The sequence below is a fragment of the Melospiza melodia genome, chromosome 5 (assembly GCF_035770615.1).
Source record: "Melospiza melodia melodia isolate bMelMel2 chromosome 5, bMelMel2.pri, whole genome shotgun sequence".
NCBI classification, from domain to species: domain Eukaryota; kingdom Metazoa; phylum Chordata; class Aves; order Passeriformes; family Passerellidae; genus Melospiza; species Melospiza melodia.
In genome coordinates, this window is record NC_086198.1 from 26,352,407 (window position 1) to 26,370,220 (window position 17,814).

The 17,814-nt window shown below is 42.2% G+C and overlaps 1 protein-coding gene across 13 annotated transcripts in view; it reads right to left on the reverse strand.

Annotated features, from left to right (window-relative positions):
- The window catches only part of ADGRL3 (adhesion G protein-coupled receptor L3), a 491,811-nt gene that overhangs the window by 248,389 nt on the left and 225,608 nt on the right, over positions 1 to 17,814 (reverse strand). For 12 of the 13 annotated variants that reach the window (XR_010027766.1, XM_063156653.1, XM_063156644.1 and 9 more), the window contains 2 exons: positions 15,648 to 15,668; positions 14,704 to 14,917 (listed from right to left, as the gene is read on the reverse strand). Coding sequence is in view for 12 of the 13 variants with exons in the window: in XM_063156653.1 (XP_063012723.1) it covers positions 14,704 to 14,917; positions 15,648 to 15,668 (235 nt within the window). In the remaining variant the exon portion in view is untranslated. The remainder of the gene's footprint in view (positions 1 to 14,703; positions 14,918 to 15,647; positions 15,669 to 17,814) is intronic. The other variant, XM_063156645.1, reaches the window with a different exon arrangement.

The window sequence follows — 17,814 nt, forward strand, 5'->3', positions numbered from 1 at the left end:
TTTTTAAATTAAATTCCCAAAATTAAAAACTACAAAGTCTCAGCCAAGGTCCTTGCTTTCCTCCACCACTCTGTGCCAACAGTCAATTAGCAGGATTTACAAACAGAACTTTAATCACAAGTATAATAAAATATGTCTAAAGCAGTACAGGCATCATTTTAGAATATCCTATCCCATTTGCACAGGATAAATAATTAAATTGTTTTAAGCAGTCTAATCTATTAATGCCTGAGAGGCCTTAATTTTGGCTACTAAATTTCAAGAAGCTACTTTTGTCGATTCAATATAGTTAACAGCCATAAATCAACTTCCTCACTCTACATGACTAATGAATTTACTACATGATGGAGAAAGACAATTCCTCGAATTAACCAGGTTTCACTGTATAGTGCTCCTCATCCTCCCTACAGCCCAGCACATTTCTCTGCCCTCTCTGTGGCCTCCTGAAAGCTGCAGCAGGGGACTTGCAAACGTGATATTCTGGATCCTGCTAACATCTGCTTGCAGAGATGACCACCGTGATTCAGGAAATGTTCTGAGTTGAACTGAGCTACTAAATCTCAACAGCACTTTGCATTACCCCAGACCCTCCAGAATCAGGTTCTCCATGCTCCAAAAGCACTGTTAGAAACATCACTGATCACACCCAGGCTCCAAACAAACCTGGGGTTGCTTCCAGTGCACGCAGCCCTGTACTTTTCACCCTGCTCTGCTGCTCACGTTGCCTTGCACACCATCTCAGGTTACTCAGAGCCTCAGCAAAGCATGATCATTTGCTCTAAGCTGAGCTGAAATGGCAGCAAAAGTCTCCACACCCAGGGCTGTTGCCACCTCAGAGCACAGCTCAAGGCCAGGAATACAAACACGGATTGATCTGCCAGCACTGGCAGAGCCACATGCACAGGCCAGCAAAAGCCAGGGGACTCACCTCATTAGGAGCTGGGAAGATTGAAGGGGCTGGACACAGCCACAGAACAAAAGCACTGTAAAACATTAACTTAATTCCACACCAGCTGACTGTGCAATATCAAAGAAATCCCAGCTATACGATGCTCCCCAGCAAAACACAGATTGCCTCTTCAGCGCCAAAAGAGGATTTTACCTACCCACCTGCTTGCCCACATAATGCTGGCAGTAGGAAGACATTGCCAATAGGAATGCCCTCCCTAGGGGTGCTGTCCCCATGGGAAGCACCTCCTGGTGCAGCCACACAAAGGCTGTTTGGAACACAGACACTTCCAAATCAGGGCACTCTGACTTCACTCCAGAGCAGTACAGGACCTATACCTCCACACAGCCTAATAACAGTCCCTGAAACCACATTTAAAAAAAAAGGACATAAGGATTACTTAGAAATAAGCAATAATAGCACAGAGAGAACAGAGCGATCACCTGGGAGCAAAAGGACGCTGAGAAGTGCCTAAGAAGAAAGAAAAAGTCCAGCAGAAAGTAAAGCCAGGAGAAAATGCAAAGTATTAAAGCAAGAGTTACAGCTATCTCTGATGCCAAATAATGAGATGATAATAACATGATAATCAAATTAAAAGCTTGGGCAAGAAGGAAAAATTTAAGGAGCTGGAAGTCAAAAGCTAAATTCATGGGCATGTTATGAAGCCAGCTCCCTTGGACCCCATTTGCCTACTGTGGTCTTACACACAGTGGGCAGAATGGGATATACAGTCACAGGGTGAGCTCATTGATCAGCATTCATAAAAGCTTGGAGGTGCCAAGCTGGAAGTCATGACACCTGTATGGGCTATTAAGGCAGCAATTTTTCAGCACTATATGTGACATAGAAGCATGGGCTTAACAGATATACAGGGCAGCATAACTTTCTTGCTTTCTTTTCAATTTTGAAGAAACCCAAATGACCAACATCTACCTCATAATGCAATTTGGATTTGCTAGTCTGCTGCAATACCTTTGGGGTCTTGTGGGTGTTACCAGCTCCTGGTATCAGCTCTGAAGAGACTGTGTGTTGCTTCTGCTTCCTTCTTGATATCAAACCAGTTCTGTATTTGTGCAAGTGCAAGGCAAGAATTGTGCTGTTTTCTCCTTAAAAAAGTCTGTCATTTGCTATTTTTCTGTGCACATGTTGCTGTACTTTCTCATATGCACATCCTTCTCTACATATATGCAGTCACTCTAGATGTATATACAAACATGCCAAATGTTGCACATTAAAGAAATGCATATACTTAAAACATCATGCTGCATCCTGTCTATTTTGCCAATAGCCATCTGGGAGAGGGAAGGAAGCACAGAGAAACACTTCATGTAACCAAACTAGACTTTGTACACTTCTCCAGAAAGAAAACGTTCTGGCTACTCTTTCTTTTGCAAGTTAACCATTTCTGCAATAGCTTTGCCCAGATAAAGACAACCAAACTGTGCCATACAGCAACCGACTCCAACAGGCCACCACCTTTATTTTCAGTGTATTTTTAAATGCCACAGAAGATAGGACAGGCACATTTTCATAACCCTTACAAAAGATATACCCCTGCAAATGTCAGTGTCTCTCTTTTTTTTTTTTTAATTTTCCTGTGTGGTCAATTTATATTTGTATTTTGCTCTAGTTAAGCCCTCCCATGGACCACCAACACCTGATGATGGCTCCTCTCACAGAACAGGGATTTCAAAATTACCCAGTGTTTACTTCAGGGCCTCATATTCACAGCTAAAGCCCTTCAGCCATTCCTGTAGCCAATGCTAAACACAACTTTAAATTAGCACCACAGGCACTGCAGTTTTGTTTATCTTCTTACTGAGCAACACTGGACTGTGACCAATCTGTCCTACAGATTTCCTCCTTCCTGTAATGCCCCTAATAAAATTTGTGATATTCAAAAAGTGGTATGCTCTTGGATTTCACATTCCTCTTTCACAGCTGCATTATTCCTGCTGAAACAGTGGAATGAAATTATGCATGGAAACTCTGCTGAGAGTTTTCCTCTTCATGGAAGAAGAAAAAATGTACGACATGCTCAGAATTCAAATCAGAACCAGAAGGGCCCCAATTCCATGTACATGTTATCAATATGGTGCACATTTGGAAATCACACAGTATTTGCCAAACTTGAGGGTGTCCCCCTGGGAGGAAGGGGATTAATATGTAACCTTGGGTTAAAAGAGGTTACACAATCAGGACTTCCCCTACCAACAGCGAGGAAAGAAAATTCATGGTGGAGATACTCTGCTGCTGAAATGCAAGCAAACACTGGAAGAAACTAACATGATTAAAATACATGAATTAATTATTTTATGCAGAAGAGCCCCAAAACACAGATTTGGCAGGTATACTCTTCAAACTCACTTATTTATTCATTAATTTTAGCGGCCCTGCTGTACTTTGTGAATTATTCTCCATAATTCAAGCAGACGTGTAAGAGAGTTCCCACATATTTTAATACATATTCTGGAGTCTCAAAAATAAAAAAAAAATTGAACTATGCATCCATTTCCATGGGTGCATATTTGTGTACATCTCCAAAGATGACAGCTGAAAAAGGGAATATTGGGCTTTAATCTCTTAATTATGCTATTTTCCCCCTCCCCTCTTAGTGCATTAATTTGGCAGTAAAGGTTTCTGCTCTCAGCAAAGTCTGAGACAACAAAGCTTCTCGGAGCCCTGATTTTTGGCACCACCTCACTCCTACTTTATGCTTGAGGCTACTTCCCCTCTGACTGATTCTTAATTTGAATAAGCTTTCACTGAAGACTGTATCAGAACTGCAGCAAGTTAATCTTATTAAACCATATGAGTTTAAAAACTCATAGCTTGATGTCAGGCAGGCTGTTTCCAAATTGGTATACTTAAGATCCAAATTAGATCATGAGCAAAATATTAAAAGGCACTAGAGCCATTTAAGAGTGAACTTCCATTTTGAAGAGAAATTTCTGGACATTGAGACCTCAGGACTCATGCCAGTTCAGTGGGAGTCAGGCTCCTGGCTGCAATGGGTGCTTTTAAGTGCTTTTAAGCCTTTCAAATTTAAGCTATGGAGAAGGGAATAAAGGAATTTATTTCATCTATTGTCAGTACACGCACAAATACCTGGGTCATTCTGAAGGATTCTACACCTGTATAGAAGATTTCTACACCAAACCAACGTTTCCTGATAAAAAACATCTTTGGGGCACACTGTGTCAGCTGGCATTGAATCTAGCTGATGCAACAAAGTGCCTTTTAAGCACTATACAACAAAACCTCCATCCTCTTTCTCTCCCTTTACTCTATTTTATGGAGTACTTTTGGTTTTTAAGTGTTTACAACTTCAGTATCCCTTCAGCCACCTCTGGGCATAGAAGGCTTCCCTCCCACAATCAATAGACACAGGGGAAGCAGTGATTATGATGCTTGGCTCACCAACCCATGTGGCTTGCAGCAGAGTAGGTGGTGGGTGAGCTGCCCTTGACTTCCAGTGATTTGGTGAGGTGAACCACTGGGTGCTTTTACCACCTGGATGCCATCCAGGCCACAAAAATGAGGAGAGACCTCTCTCTCTCTGAGCAGAGATTTCCTGGAAGGCTTGTACCTCCAACGCTGACTTGAGGCAGCTCCTGTCACATGCACGGCTACACAGGCTCCAAAGTGCTCTCTGGACTGCAGCCCACCACAACAGGCACTACCCTGCATTGTCTGGTGCCTGCCTTTAACTCTTTCCATCTAGCTCCAAGTGCACCTAATCAAACAAAATTGATTTTCCAGCTAATCCACTGCATTGAAGGTGACCTATACTCTTCGTGTGTTTGCGTCATTAAGGGGTTCGGTGTCTTTTTAAGGTGTCTTGGATATTAGATGCCTGTGCTCAGCTCTCAGCAACTTTGCAAATAATTAAAAAGGGTGTTGAGGTGCACTTCGGACACTGGCAGGCTTGGGTTTTTTAAAAGATGTCTTCTTTGCTCCCTAAAATATCAATAATGACAATGACTCATCTGCATTTGTACGTGAAATTTTCCATGACCCGTGGGAAAATCACTTGGGATACCAACTTGGGCACACTTCCAGTCCACCAACATCTGTGACAAGGTTTTGGTGCTCCACTATGTGTGACTAAGATCCTGAATGCCTGTAACAAGTGCTATCCTTTTTCCAGAACTAGCCCTGCTCCCTCCTGCCACAGACATCTTTTATGAAAAATTCTTTCCTTAGGATTTTTCCTCCTGAGAAGCTGAGAGGCCTCAGGAACAAAACGTAAACAATGATTATCTGCTGCTGTGGAATGCAACAGGTGGATCTGTGATTGGTCTCATGTGGTTGTTTCTAATTAATGACCAATCACAGTGAGCTGGCTTGGACAGAGAGTCCGAGCCACAAGCCTTTGTTATCATTCTTTCCTATTCTATTCTTAGCTAGCCTTCTGATGAAATCCTTTCTTCTATTCTTTCAGTATAGTTTTAATATAATATATACCATAAAATAATAAATTAAACCTTCTGAAACATGGAGTCAGATCCTCATCTCTTCTCTCATCCTAAGACCCCTGTGAACACCGTCACACCCTCCAACCTAATGGACACTGATATTTTACTCCACATATTTGCTAGTATCCAGGACCAGACTTTCCTTTTCCATCAGTACTAGCTGGCACCACTGTAATCGTTTAAGTGGAACAATCTGTTCCAAGCAACCAAGAGAACTAATAATTTATTAGGAGCAGAGCAGGCCTTTTAGGGAAGGATGCAATTGTATTTGTGTGGGTGTAATACTTGAGTCAAAAGGGACATTCTGTGTAATTCAAAGCCACTTGGGAAAAGGAAGAGCGGAAGCAGGCTTTACAGAGAGAAATGACCTCAAACTCTCAAATTCATCACACTTTTTTTTCTCCCTCTTCTGTCCTTTTGGGTTTGCTTAAAAATGAAGGGTATTCAGGGAGAACAACAAGAACCTTCACACACTTGTAACAAAAATCCATACCAGCTCCCACAAGAAGAAATATTTGAAAGATCATCACGTTCTCCCCTGGAGAACAGAAAGGTTAGAAGCCATATGACAAATGAATACAAGCTAAGGAACAGAAATGGCAAAGGTAGCTTGGATGCCTCTGTCTCCACAATGAGGAAGGATGGCAAAGAAATTAAGACCTAACATTAATTTTTGACACAGGAAGCTATTATCCTGCTGGACTTAGAGCTCCTGCAAGTCACCATGACCAGGGACTTGACGAAACTCAGAAAGGATTTGACCATTTATACAGACAGCAAAAATACAAAATTACTATTATGGCTGAAAATCTAAAAGGATACCAAAAATCTTGGTCATTGGAGTGAAAGGCAATCTCTAACTACGAGGGATCAAGAAGAAAAAAAGCATGGGAGTGGCAGAAATAGTCCCTGCCCACTATGGGATGCCACATCCTGCCCTGAGGGAGGCAGGACAGCAGGCACAGGGGCAAACCAGTGACGGCATGGGGAAACTCTATTCCCATTCTGGCATCTTTCCTTCTGGCCAGCTCAAAATTCTCCCTCCTTCTCTTGCATTAGTTTTACAGTTCTCTATTGTTGTCTTGCCCATAACTCAGTCTTCCATTCCTCACAGTGCCTCTGTGATAAAGTTTTTCCCTTCCTTGTCACCAGCCCTACTCTGGGTAAAAGCATGTAATATACTGCCTGCTACCAGCTGCAACTCTCGGTAACAGACTGAATGCTGAGGCCATAATTCAGTCTGGAGACTCCACTACTGCCCATAAACCACTCCCTGTCTCCCAGTTTACGATGTCAGCAGGACTCAAGCTGAATTAAGGCTTCTACTCAATATAACTGACACCAATGTATTATCTTATACATAATGCATAGAAGATGGCTCTAATCAAATTCCATATCCTGCCCTTTCTTTACATCACAAATGTGGCCTGGCATTTCTTATGCACTCCACTTACTGATACATAAAATCCTTCTCCTGAATTACAATGGGCAGCAAAACCTGTTCTTGGGTCACCGCTTCCAGTAAATGTCATTCCTTCCCTCTTTTTCCCAAAGAGGTTGAAATAAACTTCAGTTTATCCCTCTAACAAAACTCACACCTAAATTTAAGGACCACATTGAACTGATCATCCAGGAACACTGCCTGCATCAGTCCATATTTTTTATGCTGGCAAGCAAATGGTTTGTGTCTAATGGACATCTTTTGCCTGTTTGCATTTGGTATCAGCAGAATGATCACACATAATGCACAGCCAAGCTGTGGATGCCAAACTGCAAGCATGCAAAGGTGAGGGAGGTCTGCAGGGAGCACTTCCAGCCCTGCAGAGAGGCACAGAAATCCCAGGCACGCATGCAGAGGGTGTGGTATAAGCCAGTGCTGGTTTTACATGCCTTGGAACGGAATATGGAGCTCGAGCTCCAAAGATTCCACAAACGATGCAGTCAAAAGTGTGCTGAATGAAAGCTTTGAAATGTCCTAGAGAATAGACAATCCCCTGTGTATAAACCCAATTTCGACCTCAGGCACAGACTAACTGAGCTCTTTTGTACATGAAGAAAGAAAGAAGCAAAAGAAAGTTATATGGATGCATTACTTCAAAGCCATCTTACCTCACAGCCCTTCAGACATCATTTCTAACCAGAAAACCAACCAGAGAAGGAGTGTGCATACATCTTTCTAATCAAAAGAAACTTTTGCGTTGTTATCTTAAGATAGTGTAACTTACAGACTATCTTGCAATGCTTTGCACAGATTTAAGCCTTGTGACAAGAAGACCAAGCACCTGAAGGCCAATTCCTGTGACAGCCTAACATGACTGCCACATTTGGGTGGATCGAAGATGCAGGAAGACTGAGCAAAAGCATCTTTAATGTTTATCACTTCAGCTACTTAGGTAATGGACAGGAGGTGCCACAGGAAGCATGCAGATGTCACCATGTTTTCTGAAAAATCCCTTCCCCAGGATTTCTTCTCCTGGGAAGCTGAGAAGCCTCAGAGAAAAAAGAAAATAATATTATCTCATTTGCTTGTCCCTGTTTTGCTGCTTTGGAATGTGGCTGGAGATTGTTTATCCAACAGGTGAATTGCTTTTATTTAATGACCAATCACCATCTAGCTGTGTCCAGACTCTGGAAGAGGTCATGCATTCTTAATTAGTATCTTCTTAAGCCTTCTGTAAGTATCCTTTCTCTATTCTTTAGTATAGCATAGTAGAGTATAGTGCTCTTTAATACAATATAATATCATAAAATAATAAATTATCCTTCTAACAACATAGAGTCAGATTCATAATTTTCTTCCTGCCACGGGGGACCCTGAAATACCACATGCAGATGCCTGGCTCTAAACCTTGCTCTTTGGGCACTTTGGATAATGATTGCATAGTACAAAACCTGTTTCAGCCAAAGCAGAGAACAACACCCAAGAGCCCAAAGCTGCATCTTCCCTGAGCACCCTTCTTGTAGATCCAGGACTCTGCTGCCAGCAACACATCCATCCTTGCCCAACCCTTCCTCCCACGTTAACAATTGAGCTGATGCTCTCAACAAGCCTCAAACACTCAGAAGAAAAACAGATGACAGGAGTGTGTTTCACACAGGTCTTCTCCCACTGGAAAAAGCTACATGTGAAAGGCTGCCAAGGGCTGGCTGGTTCCTTCCCTCTGACAGGCTGGAGGTGGCCATTTTCACACTAGTTAAGTAATAAACCTGGATTTCTCCTGCATGGTTTTCAGCACATCATGTGCTCAGAGATTCTGAGGCCACTTCAAGATATGATTTACCCAAGAGATTATCCTGTGTCTTCTCTCTCTCAGTTAAGGCCAGGATTGGGGGGAAACTGGAAAGAAACAAAATGAAGTAGCTGGAAAAACTGAAACTTGGAGAACAGCAAAGATTAATTTCTCCAGCATGCCCACATCAAGGAGGCCTTTCCCTTTGGCCACAGGAGCTGCTGGTTGCACATTGCTTTTTCAGTTCCAGTTTGGATTTTCCCAAATAGCAATGCGCTGGAGTCACATGCTAACAGCAACCAAAACCCGAGAGCCACAGCACAATACAACCATCTATTTATTTATTTATTGTAAGTGTGGTGTTTTATAGCTGGCCACAGCTACCAACTGGTACCCAGGGAGGCCTAAAGCACTACTTTTGATCCACAGAGCCTTCCATGGTTTGGAACCTAATTACCTTCAGAAGCTACTGCCTCTTCCTCATCTGTTACCATGGAAGCTGCAACGATCTGAGAGGTTTGAGCTGGCAAACCCTGATTTCCTAGGGTACCAGGGCAATTCCAAGGGGCTGTCACTTCAAGAATTTACTCTGACATAATTTTCAGGAAAGGAAGAGGCAGGATAAATTAAGACTGTGTAGGCTGTGAAGTAGCAACCTATTTTAGAGTGATTCTACAGCCCAGTGCACAAAACCCCACTAGGACTTACTGTTGTTGTTTGGCTACTTTTGATTTTTTTTCCCTGTCTTAGTAATATAGTATGGACCCTTGTCCCAGGGTCAAGGTTCAGGTGAAATTAACAGAATTCCCTTCATTTTAAAATCTTTCCACATGGTAAGAAAATAGATGATTTAACCAAGTGGTGAGGCTTGTTTTCTAACCTTTAAAATCAGAATCCAGGGAGCATGAGTTTCACTATTTCCACTGATTTCTGTTGGTTACAAAAAGTGTTTAACTGAAACATTAGTATTTTTCCATATTGATGCTTTTCACGTGGAGATCTCAAAGCGCCAGACTCAGGCTTCCCAGAAAGCCTAGCTTCCCGTTGCAGCATCTCAGTCCTTCAGAAATGTACTTCTCATGCCATCTGTGTGGTAACAAATTTAGAAAAATGAGTAGTATCTTGGCAGTCTTAGCCAAATGTGCTCAGGATGCAGAGGAGGGTTGTGGGGGTTCCTACCAAATAGGGCATTCAGTATCTGAGTCAGAGGTGATGACAGCATCTAAGCAGGGGGCTGTTTTCTAAGAAATATGCCATTAATTTCATAGAGCCTGACACAACTGTGCTGCAGTTCAGCTGAAGCCATCCCCTTGAGTCCTGCTGATGGCCTTGGCAGTACAGAGCCTCCAGGTCTGCAGCTCTCCTGTACTCTGCACCTTCCCACTGCAACGAGCTACTTGATACACATGACTCTACAAGAACATCCCAAACTAGTCTGTTCAAAACCAGCAGCCATTTTATGAATGACCAATGTGAATGATCCTATCTGTAAAACACAGGTAATCCTGCCTCTTTATTTCCCAATGCAAGTGCAGATCACTGACATTTGAGAAGTGTCTTGAAAATCACAGGAGATGATAACATCAATAACAGCACGCCATGAGATGCAATATTATTACAATAATAATGGCACTCATTTCAGACTCCTGCATTTTTCAGGTCATCAACCAAAAACATTAGCAAAATAGCCCTTCAGGAGATGAAAAATCTTTGTAGTGTAATGCAAGCTGCTTCATTCAATTTATTTATTCTCCCCTACACTGTACAAAGTGCCTGCTACCATCCCTCCAACTACCAAGAGAATTGTGAGTGCCCTTCTCACATAAAAGGATTAGGCCTTTGGATGAAACAGAAGGGAAATCTAAGAGCAGCTGACCACAGTCTTACATTCCTGCAGTCTTGCACTTTTTCTAATTTTTTTTCCCCTTTAAGTCTTGACCTGCAATCCTCATCAATGATGTCAACACCGAAACCACAGGGACAAGCCATGCAGATCAGACTGAAACCTAAAGGAAATTAGCTCAGCTAAGCTACTGCAGGCCCAGCAGGACATCTAGCAGCTCCCAGCTGTGCCTCCCTTCAGGGAAAAAGCGAGGAGATAGCTGAGCAGCTTTCAGCAGCCCTCATCCCCAAGGCAGAAGTGGTAAGAGCAGCATACAAGAGGTCTGCATGGCTCTGCTGTGGCAAAAGGCAAACGCTGCCTACTTTGCAAACTGAGCTCTCTGGTTGTTGAGAGAGATGAGAGTTCCCCAGCAAGAGCCTTCCACATCTTCTAGGGCAGAAAGAATTTTGCTTTGATCTTGAGAAAAACTGCTGAGACCTGTGAACATTTCTCCCGTCTCTTCTGCTCTGCCTGCTGGTTTTGTCATTTTGCCTCGTTATTCCATCCCTCCTTTCCTTCCTCCAGAATAAGAGTAGCAGATGATGGTAGGAGTAGACAAGGATCCAAAAAGCAAAAGGAAAGCCTTGCTCTTGCCTTTAGAGCACAAAATCAAAGTGCTCTATGTATGTGCACCTACATGTCAGGTACTTCCTACTGTTCCTACTGGGACTTCCCTCTCCCCAACCTTTTCAGCATATGAGGTTAAAGTCTATTTAAAAGAATGTTCCAAACTTCAAAGTTAAATGCAAAGGTGGTACTGACAGCACAAAGTTCTGTGAACACACATGCAAAAACCTGATCCCCTCTTCTTCCTTCCCTTGCTTTCAACCCAAGATGCTTCCTTGGTGGGAAGCATCACCAGGAAATTCAAAAAAGCACACCAAAAGCTATTTTTCCCCCTTTTTCTTTAGGGTGCTTTTAATATACTAAACTGTGTTAACACTAAAGAAACAAAGGCAACTCTTACAGGAATAGGAGGCCACTTTTCCCCATTGCTCACAGAGAACCCTGGCTGTTGGAATGGATGATATGTTAATTTCGTGGCACAGTCACTCAAGAGAGGGCATAGAAGTCTCCCATGGCACAGTGCACACAATTTACAATGGGCAGGGTTAAAATTTAATTAGTTGTTACAGGCCTTGCAAAGATGTTTCTCCAAAGCAAACATGCTAAGAAATACATTTTTTTCTAATCACATCAGAAAAACTTCAGTTCATAAAGCACACTTTCTGAGCTGCTATGGACAACAGCTTCTCAGATTTTTGAAGAAGGAGCTGGCAAAATTAAAAAAAAAATAAAAAATAAAAATCTAAAATAGGACTCAGAGATTTAATGTCCTATAAAATAGCTCCCTACAAGCTCTTTAAATGTCTTTTACTTCAAGCAATACTCCCAAGACTGTAGAGAGTTTCAGGGCGGTACTTGCAGCAAGAACTCCTTGTGTTCCCTCTGCTTAGGGGGCTCCACAAACACACCGTAAGATTTATGCCTTTCCTTTTCAAAATAACCTCATGTAGTCGTCCGCAAAAATTAATTTATATAAGCATACAGAAGAAAGGAACATGTTAGCTCAGGCTGTTGGTATTTTGGTGGGTTTTTTTCAGGCTTTTTTTTGGTGGGGGTGGGCTGGGGGAGCAGTCACTAATATCTACCATAAATCTGCTCACTCACAGCCTCAGCTCACACAGTAACACCACCTCTGTCTCACACACACTTTGCTTCCCATCTTTCCCTCTCTCCCTGCCTACAGCCATGCCAGAATGAGTCTGAGTTGGCTGTGCAGTGTTGCTGATTAAAATTTGCCAGTAGTGAGACAACTGACTACAGAGCCTACAAGGGGACTGTGTATTTATGAATGCAATAATTAATCAATGCATAATAAGCACACACTGCAGATACCACTCTTCTTTCCATGCACAGACAGCTTCAATCACCAAGCAGATTTCACTGCCACGACAATCCTCAGTTCCCAGCAGCTGCTCCCTCACCCTGCAGCATTAGCAAAGACAATCTCACTGTGTCAGAGCCTGCATTCATCTGCAAACCCACCCAAATACTGCTAGATTGATTAATTTTGAAGGTAGAGGTTTTCAGAAGAAAATGCCATAGTTAGTGCCACAACTACTAGACTGTCACAATTTCCCTTTTAAACTACTTTTTTCAGAGGCTCAGCTGTAAAGTGTGCTCAGAGCTGTGAGCTGACAGACTGGTTTGCATCTTAAGAACATATTTCATTTTAATGGCTTTATTTTTAAATTGTTTCAACTCTCTGAATTAATAGAGACTTAAAAAAAGAAATGAGACTGACAAAAATGTAAAGTAGAATATTTTATCCTTTTTTACCTGTCTTTTAACGCCAGAATTATATTTATTTTCAAGAAACTCAATAGTACCCAATAATAGGACTGCACATCTTTTCCCCCCTTCAGTGTCCATCCCCTTCAGCACCACTTTCTGCTGCCCACATGGAAGAACAGATATTTTCTGCCACAGAAATGAGTTTCCCTGCTAACTCTGCTAAGTCATTTGAGCCTGCAGTGATGATACCTGCAGGTGAGTAATCACCAGAAGTTTTCATTGCAGTGCCACGGACACAGAAGACAATTGTGTGCCCTCCCTGACCCAAGGGCCAATGTTTATTGCAGATTTGCTACATGTAGGGACTGACCAGAAGGTTGCAGAGCTCTGCATTTGGCTCGGGAGCTGTGGCCTAGAGGACACTAATAAATATACATATAAAAAAAATTAATACTTTGTACTCTGTAACAGGCCACAAAGGGGGTGACATGGCTTCATTCTGCCAATATGCAGAGGATTAAGAGCTTCTGCTTGAAGCCACTAACAACCTGAACAGGAGAATTACAGTAATTCCACTAAAACCACACAGAATCCAAGGCACTGGCTGATGGCACAATGTTACCCTTCCCACTTCTCTCAAAAATGCAGCTGGCACAAACCCTATAAACAGGAATTCAACCAGCTACCCAAGGAGGTCCAACTTAAAGAATGGTCTTAGAGGAGCCACATGCAGCAGTGGGGACATTTGTCACAAGACTCCTCAACATTTTGAGACCTAAATACTCAACATGGGGCAGTTTCTACAAGGAAGTCAAATATAGCAGTTAGCATGTGAAACACAGCTGAAACTCATGTTGCTTTACACCAGTCCATTTTAGTGCAAAGCATTTCACAGCAAACAGCAGCAAGATGCTCCATTAAAACCCTGCACTGCTTTAAGCCATGAGGTCACTGTTAGGACCCAAACACATGTTGTCATGACATCAATTAGCAACACTTTGCCTATGCCAATGCCATTATTAATACCTTGAAATACTAATCTCTATTACTAATTAACAGTCAAATGCACTAAATAATTTTTCATGCATTAGGAATGTATTACTGAATTCAATTACACGTCAAGAGCTGTGACTTATGAATCCTTCCCACAACACCATTTGTGCCAGCAAATATCCTTAAAAATTCAGCAACATTTAAAAGGTTTTTCATAAACAAGATACCTCTATATTGGAATAAGCTGTTAGACCCTGGCTGTGCAAGAAAGACAGGAGTCTGTCTATATGTCTGACTGTATCTCAGTTACCACTTCCAAATGCAGCACCCACACTTAACAGCTACAGTCATTATACAGAAATTCATCAATTGATCAATGAGAATACCAGTGTTTGACTAGAAATTCAGATCTCCCTTAAAACAAAGCCTGGCAAACACAAGGAAGGATGCAGATGCCTCTTTGTGTCTTCAAAACTGTAAATGTTATTCTGAACACAAAATATTGATCGTTTCAAGGAGATTACCGGCCTTCTGTTTGAACACAGCACAAAAACTAGTGAATATGCATTTTGAGAAAGATTTCACTTCTACATTCATTAAGAGCCTTGATATTTAGGTATTTCAGAGGGAAAACTGGGACACAGAGAATCAGGATGACTGATGAGCAATACTTACAGGAAATGTTATTTATATTGCGTGATGCTAAACCAACTCGGTTAAACCCACAGTTTAGCAACGACAGCTGTAACTCTGTGCACACACATCCACACTAAGCACCTGCATTTCCTCATGCACACACACGCACAAACTGGTGTGTACACTCCGGATTAAAAAAATCAACAGTCAGCAAACAAAGAATATTAAGCACCATACCTTTGAGTCATAATCTTATAGGCATCTGGCAGATAACAGCGGATATTCTCCATCTGAGCAGGATCAGAGTCGCAGATTTTATCGTCGGTCCTGCCATAGTTGGCACTTTCGATCATGATCACATCTGTTCCCGGGCAGCGCAGCTCGATGGGGTAACTCTCGCAGGACAGCTCCCTTCGGACCACAGCCATGGGCACCGGGGCACGGCTGAAAGCTGCAAGGATTAACACACAAACACAGTCAGCACCGGCTCTCCACGCTCAGGCTAAAATTAAAAGCGGAATCACGTTCAGCAGAAGGCTTTACCCATATGCTGTGCTGAGATAGTTTCGGTACCGTTCAGACAAGAGCTGCAGGAACGGGGTCTGGTTGCTGGCTTGCTGGCTGCCCAGAGAAATCACTCCTCCACTCAGTGACTTGATTTTCTCATTTTAAAAACAAGCTATAGATTCCTTTTATACAGGGCTTTAGACATCCCTTATTGAAACTATAGCAACTATGGCATTGTTACTATTTCTACTTACCAGGTGAAAAACTAGTTGGCTTTGATATATAAAATTACAGTCCTGTGTTGTACTTGAACAAGCAAAGAAAATTTTATGACAGCAAGCAATCCAAGAACCAGGATCCCACCTGCTCAGCAAGATTGCACCTGTCCTACAGCAGATGTAGTAACATCTGTATTGCTCCTGGTCCTTTTCTTAGCCCTTAGAAAAAGTGATCCTAATGGCTTTTGCTGTAGCCTGCAGCATGCCAGGGGATGGCCTGCAGGTTCTGGCAACCATCCCAAAGTTTAGGCCCTGCAGGGTCCTGCTTTCCATGGAAAGGCCAATTTATGGGACACCAGATGATTTAAGTTCAGTCTTAGCTTTGCATTGGATCTGCCTAGATAGTCAAATAGCTGGCAAATACTTGTGAAATTAAAGAGCTCTCAGAAATCTTACCTGTTTTAAAAGAAATCCAGGCTACAGTTTGCAAAAGAAAAAAAAAGAAACACACTTTGAGATGCCTTGAAAACAAAGCCCTAAAGTATTAGTAAACAATGCCACTTGACAACAAGCAATTGTATTTCCCATCTCTACAGCCTCTTTGATCCAAAGATCTTAAACAGCTTGACGAACGTGAATATATTAATCCCCAAATATCCACATGAAGTAGCTACACATTGTCTTTCTCAACTCAGCCACAGAAGAGCTTTGCAGCTTCCAGAAGATCTCACGGGAAATGCATGGTGATGCTAGGAACCAAATACTTGTTTCCCAGCCTAGCACACCAGTCACAATCTGAAATAAAAGCCAACTCCTTTCCTCCTTTATTCCACAAGAGGGAAAGGATCCGTAAAGGTTTCCAGATACAGGAATGATGTGCCCTCCAAGCTACATTTGTACACTTCCAACCACAAAAGTCAACATACAACCCAAGTCTGTCTCTATGTGATGGTGAGACATTTAAGCCTCCAGTAGATCCATGGCCCATCTGATACCAGGCATCTTTCAACAACTCCCTTTCCTCCTGCCCCCTTTATAAAACCACCAAAATATCCACCCTCCCTAAACCAAAAATCCCATCCAATGTTCTGCTGGTTTGTTCCATAAAACTTTGCCATGGTACATTGACACCAAGTCTGCCTATGGAAAATAAGATTATATTGCTGTTTCTCAGAATACCATTTGACTATATCAAGGCTGCCCTATCTGTCAGGCAGCAATCCAACACACTGACTTCCATGAATCCTTCCATTATTGTCAGTTGTCTCATTTATCTATCACTGGACAGATTCTCAGATCCCGATTTCTGTAAATCTGCAGGGATTACTTTGATATCAGACCCTCCCTGGTGTGCCAGAGCTGTGGACTAATTGCCAAGTTCCCAAGACAGATGTGTGCTTATTCTTGAATAATAGCTTGCACAATTAGCACAGCTTTAGGGTTTGGATCACTTGAGATATCCTCCTTCCCTGAGACCGGAGAAACTGTTCTGCCCTGGGCTCATATTGCACCATACATTTGTTAATGCAATAAATTCTCACTGCCACCAGCTTCTACTGTTACAAGAAGAGGAAAATGAAGAGGACAAGCATGAACCTCTAAGGTGCACTGCCTCATTCTACCCTTGGTTTGATACCACTAGTCAAAAAGGTGAGTGGAAGAAGGATGGGACAGTGTTAGAGACAAGATTTGATAGAAGAGATAAGCCAGCCAGAAAGGCAGAGTCAGCAGAGCTCAGCAATTTTAGCCTGCCCTAAAACAACTTCAAGAGGTATTAAGTTTGCTTACAGGGGTCTGTCCACAGAAGCCTGCAGCAGGCTCTGCTCTGTCAAACACTGGACTCTGTGGCAGAATGCCAGCGCTGACCAAAAAACTTGTGATGCCAGGATTCTGATTTTGGACAAGAGCTGTGGTGAGCTCTCCTCGCAAGCCGGTTCTGTGCTAAACCTAAGCAGATTGGTGCCATGGGAGGCAGAAGGTTTCTAGCAGCTTTTGGCAGAATGCTGAGGCCAAGGGCCCTCCCTCCTCCTGCCATGTGCTTAGATGACTCCTGTTAACTGCCAAAAAAATGACAAAATGAGGTTTATAGGCAATATTAGCTGTTTGGAGCTATGGTTTTGCCCAGTCCTTGGGCAATTTGGATCATTTTCTCTGGAAGGTTAACACAGGCTATACAAAGGGCAAAGAGAGTTGGTAATACTTTACTTTTTACAGTTCTCACTACAGAATACAAAATTTCTGAGCCACACTATTCAGAAAGAATATTTTTGCTCATAATTCCTATGTTTTGGGGTGTTTTTTTTAGTAAGTATTCTATATCAATTGAACACATAAGGGCTGAGGAAAACCCTGCTTAAAATCACAAAAAATTAAATGCCTGAGAATTAATTACAAAAACTTGGTGTATTTGTCAAACAGCAATACTATACAAATGCAGCTAACCTCAACTCTTGTGTTATGCTGGAAATAAGACATTAAGAATTGCTAACAGCAATTTACAAAACCATTAAATATATTTCTCTACCTCAAATGAGAACATATTTTTAGTATCATGGGTGTATCTCCTGTACATGAGACTTTACAGCATTGATCTACTAAAATTGGATGCATATCAGTTCCAAGG